This window comes from Rhincodon typus, chromosome 20 (genome assembly GCF_021869965.1).
Source record: "Rhincodon typus isolate 14 chromosome 20, sRhiTyp1.1, whole genome shotgun sequence".
Lineage (NCBI taxonomy): Eukaryota > Metazoa > Chordata > Chondrichthyes > Orectolobiformes > Rhincodontidae > Rhincodon > Rhincodon typus.
This window is the reverse complement of record NC_063351.1, coordinates 27,101,105-27,116,028: the sequence shown is the minus strand read 5'-3', so window position 1 is coordinate 27,116,028 and position 14,924 is coordinate 27,101,105. Positions and strand designations below refer to the sequence as shown.

At 37.2% G+C, this 14,924-nt stretch overlaps 1 protein-coding gene across 1 annotated transcript in view; it reads right to left on the bottom strand.

Annotated features, from left to right (window-relative positions):
* LOC109914527 (inactive carboxypeptidase-like protein X2) overlaps positions 1 to 14,924 on the bottom strand; it is a 141,161-nt gene that overhangs the window by 36,489 nt on the left and 89,748 nt on the right. The window contains exons 8-10 of the mRNA XM_020514124.2: positions 8,812 to 8,935; positions 5,475 to 5,671; positions 5,162 to 5,341 (exon numbers count right to left, since the gene is read on the bottom strand). Of these exons, the coding sequence (XP_020369713.1) occupies positions 5,162 to 5,341; positions 5,475 to 5,671; positions 8,812 to 8,935 (501 nt within the window). The remainder of the gene's footprint in view (positions 1 to 5,161; positions 5,342 to 5,474; positions 5,672 to 8,811; positions 8,936 to 14,924) is intronic.

Sequence of the window (14,924 nt, the reverse complement as noted above, 5' to 3'; positions counted from 1 at the left end):
AGTAGAAGTTCCCAATCATTCTAATCTCTGAGAGGTCTGTACCATGCTTGAAAAGGAAAGTGAAGGAGCCAGTTCATGATTGCCAGCTCGTCAAAATGAAGTTGTACAAATTCTCAAATAGATAGTAAATAAAAGCACAAAGACTGTATTGCGTTCAATAGGTATTTGACAAGTTAGAGAGTCTAAGAACTTTAAACCAAAACTTAATCTCAACAAATTATTTCAGTCCCAGATACTGGTCTCAACTATAAGTTTATAATTTACGAGCAGTTAATGCTGAGTTACTATGGCATGACTGCCCTTGTAATCTCTGCAGTTTATTTTGCAATTTACCTCAATGAAATATGAAAACTCCTTTTAAATGTTCATGACTATGCTAATGTTAATAAATAATTGCTAGTTCATGACCTTCCTGCCTTCTTTTATAATTGGCAAAATAGGCTTAATTGATTCACAAAGGAGGTTAAGGTGAGCCTGGTGAGCGGTTGTGGTGTAAATATTAACACAATTTAAATTGGTTTCAACATGCCAACTTGAACATAATTAACTTACAGGCATTGGCATGGTGGTAAACCTCTGCTGATTCTTGAAATTGGGTGTCAACGTGAAGGAGTTAAGAATTTGACTGGTGCTACTGGTGACAATTTGTTGCCGTGTATCAATCCGAGTGTTTTTATTATCCTCAAACATGTAAACTTTCTCCATAAGACCACTGGCAGAATGATCCGATTTAGAAACAGCAATAACTTTGCTTAATTATTTGTTTTCTTTAGTGTGACATCAAAATCCCAACTTGCTCATTTTATCTTATGCCTCTTAAATAATACTTTCTAGAATCATAGGCTCTCCACAGTACGGAAGCAGGCCATTCAGCCCACTGAATTCACACTGACCCTCTAAAAAGCATCCCACCCTGTCCCTGTAACCCTGCATTCCCCATGGCTAATCCACTTAGCCTGCACATCCCTGGACACTACAGACAATTTAGCACAGCCAATCCACCTAACCTATATATCTTTGGACTGTGGGAGGAAACACGAGCAAACAGAGGAAGCTCACACAGCCACAGGGAGAATGGGTAAATTCCACACAGACAATTGCCCAAGGCTGGAATCAAATTCAGGTGCCTGGCGCTGTGAGGCAGCTGTGCTAACCATTGAGCCACTGTACAAACCAAGGAGCAAATATCTTGAACAATCTGTTGTAGTGACTTGTTTTTGAACTTCACTTTTGTCCTGAACATTTTAAAAGAAGGAATATCATCATTTCAAGCATCTGATAGTCAGCAAGTCTCTCCTCCATTCTCCACCCTTCAAAGCTGGTTCTGTACCAGATCTTGTCAGGCAATCACCACCAGCTTATTTCAATAGGAAAGGTGTTTGAATTGATCCACTTTGCCATCCTGTTTGCAATCTGCCTACATTTTAATGAATGGACAAGAACGCCTCCTTATCTCCCTCCCACTCCCAGCTGTTTCACATTTTAAAGTTCCTGTAACAGATTGTGTTACAGAGTCATTTGGATTCTCTGTTAATCCTCAGATTCCAGGTTTGTGATTCATTATCTTTATCATTGTGCTTGTTATTTGTCATCAAAATGTACTGATTAACCCCAATGGTCCCTTTTCTTTATTCACTCACAGGATGTGTGTGTCACTGGCTGGGCACACTGAAGGAGCAACAATATATTTCTAAGTCATGATGGTGAGTGACCTGGAGGAGAACTTGCAGATTCCCATGTGCTTTAATTTTGTTAACCAATGTCCTGTGGGACTTTTATCAAAAGCATTTGAAAAATTCAAGTATACTATGTTCATCAACTTCCCTTTATCAATTTTGTTAGTACCATCAAACACTCCAAAAAGTTTGTGAAACACTACTTTTGATTCATAAATCCAAGTTGACTCTGCCCAATAACTGTAACCAACAGAGATAACAAGGTGTAGAGCTGGATGAACACAGCAGGCCAAGCAGCATCAGAGGAGCAGGAAGGCTGACGTTTCGGGCCTGGACCCTTCTTCAGAAAAATTTTCAGATTTTCTGAAGAAAGGTCTAGGCCTGAAACGTGAGCCTTCCTGCTCCTCTGATGCTGCTTGGCCTGCTGTGTTCATCCAGCTCTACACCTTGTTATCTCAGATTCTCCAGCATCTGAAGTTCCTTCTATCTCTGAAACTGTAACCAACAGTTTGGGATGCAGGCTTCAGGCAAGTTGATAGTTGTCAATTGAAAAAATTCCAAGTCCTGCACAATTTGCTTGAATACACGTTATCCAAAAGAGTTTTATTTTCCTGAGGGATTTTAATTGGTAATCCAAAGTTTTATTTAGAGTAGTGATGTATAGCCATTTCTACTTGCTCCCAAAGTGGCCTGGGCAAGATATATCTTCTGTTATTGTCTTAATTTTGTACTCTATTTGCTTAAATGCTCCATCATGACAACTACAGAGTGAAACTGCATCTGTTGATGGAAAGAAATATATGCACTGCTATCGAGTAAGAAATACTGTTGAGGAAAACCTTAGGTATAGATTTTCTGACGAGTGACAATACTGCACAGATTGCCACGCCAACCTCTCCTTTTCAGGAAAGAATGGAGCTCTGCAATTTGGAGAGGAGATTCCACTCTACTCTTGATTAGAAATGCAAAACTGTACTTCCATTCTGACAGTTTTTCCATTGCACAGAACTGTCAGAAGAAGACAAAGCAAACTCCTTTTTCACAGCACACAGCTGTTGTATTCTGACATTGAAAGATCCTGACAGCCACTTTGAGAGCTACTGTCAAACCATAAGTAACTGTGAAGATAGGGTGCTAGGTGATAGAAGGACAGGACGTCAGGTAAATAGAAGGTCAAGCAGCATAGATGCCAGGTAAGTAAGATGTCAGGTGGATAGTATGCCAATTTGGCATGTTGCCAGCTGGGGTGGAGGAGATGGTGCCAGGGTCCACAATGGCAGGTAAGTGTTTAGGGTCAATTCAAGACAACGATCTGTGGCAAATCTAGGCCACTTGTAGAGTGAAAAACTAGTTGTCCTTTCAATCTCTGGGAATTGTGTCTGCTATATATGGAGACAATCTCCTGTTCCTAATCCAGTTTTGTCTTATATCGGGCTTATGCCACTGGATCTGTGGGTAGTTGGGATGCAGAGAGTAAAGACTAGCCAATAATAATTAACATCAAATGGTGCTATGCCCAAATTTGCTAGTTTTGTTACGTGCAATTGTGTTTGTCTACTGGCAACAAGTGTACACTACGTGTTATAATTATATCATATGAACAAGGAATAAGAGTAGGCCACTTGGTTATTTAGGCCTGCTCCACCATTCAATTGCATGATGGCAGCTGTGCTTTCAATTGCAATTCTACGTTCCCGCCTACCTGGACAATCATTCATCCCCTTGGTGGTCACGGATCTATTTGTCTGTCTCTCTGTCTATCTATCTGTCTATCTACCTACCACTGTCTTAAAAAAATCAAAGATTCTGCATCCATTACTTTTTGAGGAATGGAATTCCAAAGAGTGCTCAGAGAAAAATATTTCCTCGTCTCTTTTTTAAATGGGTGACCACTTATTTTTAAAACTGTAATTCCTAGTTCTAGGTACTCGCACAAAAAGAAACATCCTTCCAACATCCACCCAGTCATGTCCCCTCAGGATCTTATGTGTTTCAATTAATTCACTTCTGACTCCTCTAAACTCCACACAATACAGACCCAGCCTCTATAGCCTTTCCTCATCAGGCAATCTGCTCACCTGGGTATTAGTCAAATATATCTTCTCTGAACTTCTTTCAAATGCATCAACATTGTTAGGAATAGGATTAAAATAGTTAGGTAGTTGGTGTTGATTAGGACAGACTCAAAGGGCTGAAGGGCCTTTTTTTCTGTGTTATAGACCACCATGACTCTAACATCCTTTTGTAAGTACAGTAACCTGTACACAGAACTCCAGATTCAGTCGTGCCAATGCCCTGTATAACTGAAGCATAACGTTCCTAACCTTGAATTCAATTCTTCTTGCAGTAAAACTTAACATTCCATTCATTTTCCTGATTACTTGCTGATAGCTTTTCTGTGTAGATGAGCAGCACATTGACAATGAGAAGAAATACCCATATTACTAAATTATCTTTCTTTGGTTACTTTACTAAATGGGTTAAAATGGCATTTGTTAACAATACTATGACTCTGTAATTTCTATGAAGTGGTAATTTGAATGCCCTAAGTTAAATAGCTTATAACAAGATTAGTTCATTTGTCATGGCTTTGAACAGCCTTGGATGATTACACATGAACACTGAGCACTGTAAAGCTGCTCTACATCCAGTCAGATAAAGCCAACAATGAAGGAAAATTTATTCAACCAAGCTTACTGATCATAGATGCATAAAACTGCATCTGTTCGTGAAATATGTGTGTCATAGATTCTGTTCAGATTGTCAAAAACATGATTTTGTGAATATACTGCACAAACATATACAAACTGAAGTGCATGTGCTGTGGCATTCACCAGACAGCAGATTCCTCAGCATCAGCAATGACATAAAAACAACTGTTGTTTAAAGATTTCAATCATGACTTACACTTCTGGCTTCCCAACTTCTGCCAATGTATGTGGAATGCCAATTGAAATGAGTTATGTGAAAAACTACTGACTTGAATGTATGGGCTTGGTGTTTAGTCATTCCTACCCAACATAAATAATAGACGTGTATGCAGCAATAGCAATTTCTACTGCTGTTCCCCGACAAGTATTTTCCCCCAGAGTAGAAGCAAAGCATCACCCCGTTGAGTGACTCTCAAGTTCTTCAGGTAAATGTTGAATATGACAGCCAGATTTCAGTGAAAGCACTATGGCAAGCATGAGTGTGATGATGAGTGGGAGTGCTATAGTAGAAAATAAATGTTTAATGAGTATGCTTTTGGGATAAGGTACCTGAAATATAACTTTTATAACAGCTGGTGTGATTAACATGAAAAGTCTTTAAAAAAGAATACCAAATTTCTATCATGTAGATAATTTTGTATGTAATCTACTTAGCTGCTGTTCTGTCCATCTTCTGGCAATGAAGATAACCTTCAATAACTTTATCTTGCAATTTATTACTGGAAACAACATATCCAAATTATCACTCTATATGTGCATAGATCAACAACTTACAGTGGCGTTGTCAGATAAGTACCACTCAGGAATGGGTAGGTGATGGTTATTCACATTCTTGTATCCTCTTCTGCGTTCCTCCCCTTCCCAAAGGACAGAATTGAGGTCTGGAAAATTGTGCATGATATCGATGCCATCATGAGTCCAACGGCCCAAAGACCAGCCTACTAATTCGGAACCCTAAAATTCAACACAAGAGAGTCATCATATTCTGGACACTTACAAAATGGGACCAAAAGGTGAATTTGTAAAGTTCAGTTCATGTAAATATATGTAGGGAGCAACAACTTCTGGAAGTTTAATGAAAAGTTACCACTTCATAAACTTTTTCATATCCATCAGGATTAATAGAAGGCAAGAAATGGATTCTAGTCTCCTCAACAAGGTGCTTGACTCGTGGATTCCCTGCCAAGTACTCTTGGCACATGAACTGCATCAATAAGAGGAGCAGCTCACGTCCAAGAACTTCATTGCCATGAGCTCCTGAAGAGTAGCGGAACTCCGGTTCACCTAGTTCAGGCAAACAGAGGCAAAAATTACTTCAAGCAGAACTAAAATTAAACCAAACATTGCTTACCCCAAATAATTTAAAATTTATTTTCTTCATTACCTTATTCATTGGGCTATTGCATGCAATTACCATTTAAGCTAGAAAACTCATCAGTTACACTATTGTATTCCCTAGATTCCAACTAAGGGTAACTGGCTGTAAAACAAAGCAAAGTCTAGTATATTAACCACTCTTAGCTTGGCTTTTGGAAGGAAAATGTCAATATTTCATATAATATTCTGCTTGCTTCAAGTTGCTTGCTTTATGTTCGAAGTTTCAACATTATTTACTTTCAGCTGGAAACTTCTTTTATATTGTAAATACTCAAGTCATTTTTACCATTCATGAATTAGATCACAAGATCAATTTGGCTTGAAAGGACCTTTCATTCCAGTTATTCTCATCTTTCTAAATACCACGCTATAACATTCCAACAAACAGCAGTCAGTGAATTGAGTGTAATTTCCATTTCAAACTAGGTGAAGCTATGCCATTTAATTCCAAATCATAGAAATCAATTCCATTTAGTTGGAAACATTAAGTCATTGATTCATTGACCACCCTAAACTAGAGCTGTATAAATATCGGGGAGTTTATTTTGGACAAACTTTTCAATGTTTAAAGGAAGTTGGACCCAACCCTGGATCCTGAGTAAAGGCTGTTTCGTCAATTCCATTACAGGTTTCCAACATAGATGCAAGCGATTTATACAATTTTTGAGTAACGTCTGAACTTTCTTCCACTATATAGAATGTCACCAAATAGATTGCTCCAATTCAAACTTTCAGCCCCATACGTACGTCAGTAATTCAGCCCATTTAATATTTGTTGATAATTGGCAAATTGAATTGGATTGATACTCCCTCAAAGGTTCCAGAGACTGTTGATATTGATATGATTAGAATAAGCATAGTTCTCAAATAGCCTTTCATTAAGTGTCAGTTCTAAAGATTTTGCACCATGTTTCATTTTAAAACTAAGTTCAATTTTTATCTGTCACAGAAATGCAGCCTAGCGAACAGCTGACTTGATCAAGGGATGTCACTGGATGACTTGGCCAATTTTAATAGCCAGCCCACACTAGTGTATGAACTGCAGGCTTCCCAATCAAAATAACTTAGAATCTTGTGTGGAAGCTGAAATCATGAGATTCTGAGACCACCACTCCAGACCAGGGTAACAGTCTCCACACGTGATAAGTGTCCTAGAAGAATTGGCTTAGAGATTCTCAGTCAGTTGATTAGGGACATACACCCGTTCCATAAAAAAACAATAAAATGTTAAGATTTTGCACTTAGTTCCATCATTTCTGGCCTAAGATTTTCATTCAAATGGTTTTGGATTAATGGGGAAGCCATCACTCCCCCTCTACAAATTGGGCTTTAGCTTCAGTCAGTTTTGAGGAAAGGCTCAGGCCTTGGTGAGTACAGCAATCATGTCACAATCATATCATTGGAGACTTTTTGCACATGTGAAAAGGATGTTGCTGGCTTTTGGCAATTCAAAATTGCATTTTCAAATTCCAGATTAGGAATTTCTCCTGCTCCATTTTAATTGATTTTATTTCTGGTTTCTATCAGGTGGATTGTGTTAAATCAATCCTATTGTTTGCAATTTAATATATTTTGTAAAAAGCAAGTAAATCTTCCATAGCATTACTCAGAAAATTGACCAACATTTATATTTAATGGCAGGAGTGTTTGTATTGTGCAATGTATTTTCATTGTGAAATGAAACAGTGATCTTTTATCAAGTCTTGATTTCTGCTCAGTAGATGGAGTATCCAATCAGAGTCATACTGCTTTTTAAAATCTCTTCAAGATGAGGGTGATTTCATGATTAATTGCAGTTTAATGTGCTAGGTTTATTTTTCTGAGATATACTCTGTTGAATTCCTATTTTTCCAGAACAAAGCTCAGGAAAACAGCAGTTGTACAATTGACCCTCCAGAAGTTAGCCCATTTCAGTCAACCTGTTTGGACACATTGTGACATACCTTCAGGCAGGTGGGGCTTGAATCAGACCTCTTGGCCCAGAGATAGGGAAACTACCCAGAGTCACAAGTCCATTATATGCTGACAACAGTTTATGCTATTTCCAAGGAAAAGCAGACTGGGCTTGCACTTGTGTGTGGGACAATCACATGCTGATGAAGCAGAAGGAGGCATTCTGAACCTTCTCAATTTTATTATTGCAATACTGACTGGGTTATTGAGTGTGAAGGTGCACAATGAAATAAGTTACAGTCCGTCTTGTTATTCCTGGTCTTCTACTTCTGGTCCTCAAAATAAGTCTTTTTTTAAAGAGTAGGGAAAATGTTTCTTGGTTTCAATGCAACCAGCAAGACTACAAGTGCTTCTCCTCATTCAGCAAAATACTGCAGTCCATACCTGCTCATTTCTTGCCTTTGGTCCCACCCACAGGACCATTCTACACGCTAAATTGGCATCAGAATTAGTCAGATCTCAATTGGTGAGCTATGCTGGGATGAGTTGGTACATGCAGCTCACCAGTTCAGTGCAAGTGATAGTTGACAGCCTATTCTATTCAGGTGTTCAGATTGTACTGCCTATTTCAGATTGGGTTCAGTTATGATAGTTCCTCTCTTTGTGCTTTCTTTCCTTTAATCTCCACTCGTGAAAGAACAATTATCATAGTTGCTGACTGTATAGGACGGCTGGTGATAAACAAGACATGCATTTTTGGGAACCAGTGACAAATAGTATCATGAATGGGGGCCTGACTGCTAACATTTCAGAGTTGGCCTAGTTTATGAGTGGGTGAAAAATCCTACTTCAGTACCTATGTTTATAAATGTGGTGGGAAGGATTGTTTAAATGAAGAAGCTAGCCATTGTATTCACTTCAATATTTACAGCAGTTAATAAAACATATTGGACCCCAGACACTTATATGTTTGTTTCATGAGCACAATTTTTCAATGAATATTCAGGTTTTATCTGGGATATTTTATTAGAAAATTATGTATTTATGAGTGAATGTAAATTGTTGTAAAGAAAATACTTAGAAAATGAATGAGATTCTTAGAGAAAAAATGAGACATGAAGGACAGTCTACAATTTTATGGATAAAGATCTTACCAACTTCATGCACTCCTGGATTATCAGAGATCTCGATAGCGTACAATTTCATTCCCTGATAGCTTTTACCAATGTTGTATATCCTAGTGATGTTTGGACACTGTTCATTTACTATCTTCATTAACTGTTCAACAAAATGTACAATTCAGTGAGAATTCAATGATTGGGGCTGAAAGCATCACAATGAGTTTTAAAGACGCTTAAAATGCTATTTCTTAGCATCATTCTTACAGGTGTCTCATATAGCTCTTTAAATGTATGCACTCTAAACATACCTTGACATATCCAAGGACTAGAATCATATAAAACATTCAGAAGATCAGGCAAGTGTGTAGTAAGCAATGATAAGGCATTAATAAATCATCAGTCAACTAAAGTTGTATTAAAGACAGTCTTTCATGCTTAATTAAGTGAATAAATTGATTTGCTCCTTATTTTATATCTGTATCAGGGTGTCATTTTAGAAGTTAATGATGCACATTTGTATCGTATGTTGAGCTGTAATCTTGTGAAAAAAAGCTCAATAATCTGATGAAGTAACAATGTGTTACAGAAACCATGCTGGTGTGAAAATTTCAAACCTGGCATGTTCATTTTGTACAATAATCTTTGGCAGTGTTGGGATAAGTGAACAGAGCAGTTAATAAAACACATGGACCCTAGACTCTTAAATACAAGAGCCAGAATGTTAAGCTATATTTAAATGAAACTTAGATTCCCTCCCAGCTAGAATATTGTGGCCTATTCAAAACACTCTTCTTCAGCAAAAACATAAAGGCTGTGGCAGGAGTACACAGCAATTTACAAGAACACTTCCAGGGATGAGGAATCATAATTACCTGGATAAACTTGAGAACTAAGGGTTATTCTCCTTAGAGCAAAACATGTTAATTTGATCGACATGTTTAAGAGAGTAAACAGTGGAAAGAGTGAACAAAATGAGAAACTGTTTCCAATGGCTTAAGTATCAATAACCAGAGAGCACAGAATTAAAACGATTGGTAAAAGAACCATAAGCAACATGAGGAAACATTTTATGCAATACATGGTTAAGATTTGATATTCATAGTCTGATTACCACCAGTCATCAGTAACCTTCAAAAGGGAATTGATAAACTACTTGATGGAGGAAAATCTGCAGTAATATGATGAAAGTAGAAGGCATGCAGCTAACTAATCATTCTTCAAAAGAGCTATTCTGTAGTCTATCCTGTGCTATTCCATAATTCTACAGATATTTGACATAATTATGATTGATTTGAAGGTATTTTTTAGTTAAATGCATTTGCTTTCATTTCTATTGCTCACTTAGGGTTCTTTTCTTGACAAACCATGCCGATGATTTTTGATTAGGATCGAAAATAATTGCACACACACTCCAAGTGAAAATTTAAGACTGGAACATGCTGATGCTAGACATTGAACGTTTAACAATATCCTATCAAATTACTATTCTTTCTAATTATACAGAGGAGACAACCAGCAATGTTCTCCTACTTTTAGTTATATAACTCACTGACAAGGCAGGCATCGACTCAGTTAAAGGGCTAGATTGTCATCTGATGGGAATAGGTTTGGGTTTTACTGCACTGATTTCAAATTTGCAATGCCTTGCAGATCACATGCTGTCTTTCTATGGCCTTTGGGTAGATCGGAAAGGTCTTGAGTGTGACTGTGCACACAAGTCATCTGAGGTTATCCCTGAAGAAAATTTGAGTTCTCTACACCCCTTTGTTTCTTCATGTGCTGGTTTTGGAAACCCAAAAAAACATGTGCTGCATTTGAGGTATGGGACCACTAGAGGAAGCCTGCTAACATGTCAGGAACATTATGACAGATAAGAGTTAAAATATTTTAACAAACTTCAGATGTCACTATTAGGTGCTAAACTATAATTAAATTTCAAAGCAGCAATTCATCACAGGGCTTCGTTTGAAAACATGAGGAAACATTTTATGCAATACATGGTTAAGATTTGATATTCATAGTCTGATTACCACCAGTCAACAGTAACCTTCAAAGGGGAATTGATAAACTACTTGATGGAGAAAAATCTGCAGTAATATGATGAAAGTAGAAGGCATGCAGCTAACTAATCATTCTTCAAAAGAGGTATTCTGTAGTCTATCCTGTACTATTCTATAATTCTACAGATATTTGACATAATTATGATTGATTTGAAGGTTTTTTTTAGTTAAATGCATTTGCTTTCATTTCTATTGCTCACTAAGGATTCTTTTCTTGACAAACCATGCCGATGATTTTTGATTAGGATCGAAAATAATTACACACACACTCCAAGTGAAAATAAGTTTGCTGTTACATTGAACAGTATTCTTTTTGTAGTAAGGTCATTCAAATATATTTTCTACTGGGTATTGAACTAGGTATTTCAAGCAGTGTGAAAATGGAACAAGTGTATTTATGCATTCAAAACTGAAGAAAATAGCACGTGGAGTCCATGGCATGATAATCTGAATGGATTTACATGCACAGAGTTCTTAAGCTGAAGGATAAAACTTTCAGCAACGTTCACTTAGAGAAAATAAAAACAGCCTAGACAAGATTGATTGATAGGATATTGGGTATAGCTTAAAAACACTATCTGGCTTTCAGTTTCAATATAGTCAACTGGTCATGTCACGTAAAGGGTTAATGTGAATGTTAATAATGCAGTCAGCATCATCATGAGAAGTGATGTAAGATCATATGGATACATTGCTAGAGGAAGATTGTTCTCTCTACAAGCCTCAAGTGAAGTTTTGTTCTCTAAATAGATATGCTGAATAAAAGGTGATGTTTACCAACAAACTAAGCTTCCTGCAATCTCTATCAACCCAACTCCCATATATTTTCAAAGTAGAACAATATAATAACAGATTTTACATTTCTCGGTGATGATTTTGACAGCTGAGCCCATTATGAATGCTCAGTTGAGTTCTAAATTTCAATTATTCATATATCTCAGCAATGCCTAAAGTTCATTTGGCAGCTGTATGAGGTTATTAAATCATCTGACAACATGGTGTAGAGCTGGAGCAACACAGCAAGCCAGGCAGCATCAGAGGAGCAAGAAAGTTGATGTTTCAGGTCAGGACCCTTCTTTAGAACATCTCCATACTGTGTTGTCTCTGACTCCAGAATCTGTAGTTCTTGCTATCTTTACTAAATCATCTGCCATCTTTGATATTGTAAATGAATGTGTTGCTTTGCAACAGATTGATCACTTGAGCAGATTTATTGTTTTTGAATGTTGCTTATGAATAAGCTTTATTTTTCAGTGCATTTGAATGACAATTTTATTAAACTTTTGGAAACTTTTCATGTCCATTTCAATAACAGCCTGATGTCTACACATAGTGGAACGTTGATGTGGCAGATACATAGTGGATATGAAGGGGCATAAAGAGTTGCAGGGAAGTCAGATGAGGATAGAGATAGGTAGGTAGTGAGGGGTCACATTTAGACTAACTAGACTGCTGCTTCCAACAACCAAGTGGGTCTTCTAACCAGGATACTTTTGCACCCACACTGGATCACAGCTTGCAAAACCCAAACCCCTTCCTGTTCACATTTCTCAACAGTTGAAATTTCTCATTTCAACTTGAGCATGGAGCTCAATATTTAATACCCTTTGGTTGGGATTGAAAGTCACAAGAAAATGTAACATTTTAATAGGTGAGCATAAAACTGCGGAATGAAGTGATTTTTGCAGGGCCATTTGGCAGATGAGGTTTGCTAGGAAATGGTGCATTTATAGCATTTTGATGAATACAAGTAAGACTTTTCAAATTGGAATGGTTTCCATACCATATCAATAATCTATATCATGTTTGTTTCTCCAGCAGGTAGAATGAGCGAATGTATCTAGTAAAAACTTATTTTATTTCCATTGTGTATCTAATCAGATGAAAGAACTCATTGTGTAAGGAATATTGGGCTGCAAGTTGAACAATGTCATATTTGGCTTCCAAGGGAGGAGAGGATTGACTATAAAAGTGGGACTTTGCAATAGACACAAAACAAAGAATCCAGAACATGCTCAAATCTGAACAGTTATGAGAAGTAACAAGTCTATTCATCTTATACATGTTACATATTTGCAGTGAAAGCGAGTGAGGTACATATTTAACACACAATCAGCTGCATATTTTCTGTGTTGATAACTTTAGCGCTTAGATGGATAGAATTCAGGCGACATCATAGATCTGTTAACTCCACAAGCTGCAATATCTAATAGAGAGAAAATCAAGCACAAAGTGTTTGCATTACAATGTCTACGTCCAAAGTTCTGTCCTAATTACTCAAGTTCACCTTCTTTAAACATTTCTCAAGTTCTAGAAGTTTAACAGTTACTGAATATTTTCTGACACAGCGAAGCTTATATTATCTTCATAACATAATAAATTGGGTGTGAATAATGTGGTGTTGAAAAATTCAATAAATGTTTGTTATAGCTAGCTATTACATCCAAACTTTGCATTCACAGGAACATTAGTGTCTGGGCTAGCAGTAAGCTTTCAGATTGCAGAGAACAGCACATTTCCAGTAGCTTATCATGCTTCAGGTGATGCCTAGTGTAGGATAGAGTGTGGGATATTTATATTTTGATCACATGAAATTATGATGATATTGTGGCTTTAAGAGGTTTATTTTGTCCTTTTTTTGAAGACAGGCAGAGGTGCCGAGCAGTTTACCAAAGTCACTAGAGTAAACAACTTGTGAGGCCTTGGTTTTTTTTTTAAAGTTAGAACCATATAAGCAGCCTGAATGGATGTGGTCAAGCTTGCACAGAACCAGGATTTTTAGTTTTAGCTTTCAGCTGTTCCTGTTGGGGGTCTTGAAGTGGAAGCTATTTTTTCCCCTCTCTCAGTCATAGCCAAATATGGGAGGGGGTGGGGGTGGACTCTTCCTGCTACTAGAGTTGCATACGAGACAATCTATTTTCTGAATTTGCCTTTCACCAAGAGTGTGTTAGTGGGATGTTGTTATATTGGAACAGTTAATTAGTAATAGTTACTGTACCTATTATTCTGTTAAGTTTTCCAATAGAGTTAAGTTATTTCAATTCCTTCTTTTTTTCTTGTATTTTAACTATAGTGGATGGATAAAGTGTGTTTTGACTTAAATCTGGTAGTTTGACCAATCAAATTTCATCTGGAACACAAAACCTTACATTTACCTTTAAAATAATAAAATGTTAGGGTCTAGACTATCTTCTGAATATTTTGAGGAGTTTGGTCTGGTACATAATACTATGATGCAGTGATGATATGATGAGCATGTCTCTTAAATATATACAGACATACTGACTGTGTGGTAGAGCACACAGTTGATATAAATAAATCAGCCCACTTAATGTAGATAGAATTGTAGAAAGTGATTCCAAAAAATTTAATAATGCTGAGAAATCATTTGAGGAAAGGGTTTACAATAATACTGTTCTCCAAAAGTTTTCATGGAAAAGGGAGATCACATCTGAAAGGAACATGAAATGCTATGGTTTCACAGTACCCCATGCCATGATTTCACTCAAAGTGTTATAAAAATCTGAACGACGTTATAATTCTGTTGAACATTGTGAAGTTATTTAATACCTCAAGTTAACATGAAAAAGCCTTAAATTACTAAATGGTACAAACTGCTAAATTTAACAGAAGTTATAGGTTCCTGATGTGTCAATGCTTTATGGTATGGCTCTGAACCTTACAAAGCTTGAAGGCTCCCTATTTAATCCTAGTCTCTGTTCAGTTAGCCTATCTCCACCTTTATTTATATTATATAGAGTATCAGCCATTGCTCACTGAGTAGCACTCATGCCCCTGATTTGCACGGTTCCAGGATCAAATCCCACTCCGAGGCCTGAGAACCAAAATCAAGGCTAATACTCTACTACACGGGGTGCTGTCCTTCCAATGAGATACAAAACAAAGGCCCCATCCCCCTGCTTTGATGAATATAAAAGATCCCACAGTACTTTTGTGAAGAGAGTAGAGGTCTATCATCAGCATCAAACACAAAAACAAAGTTGCTGGAAAAGCTCAGCAGGTCTGGCAGCATCTGTGAAGGAGAAAACAGAGTTAACGTTTCGGGTCCGGTGACCCTTCCTCAGA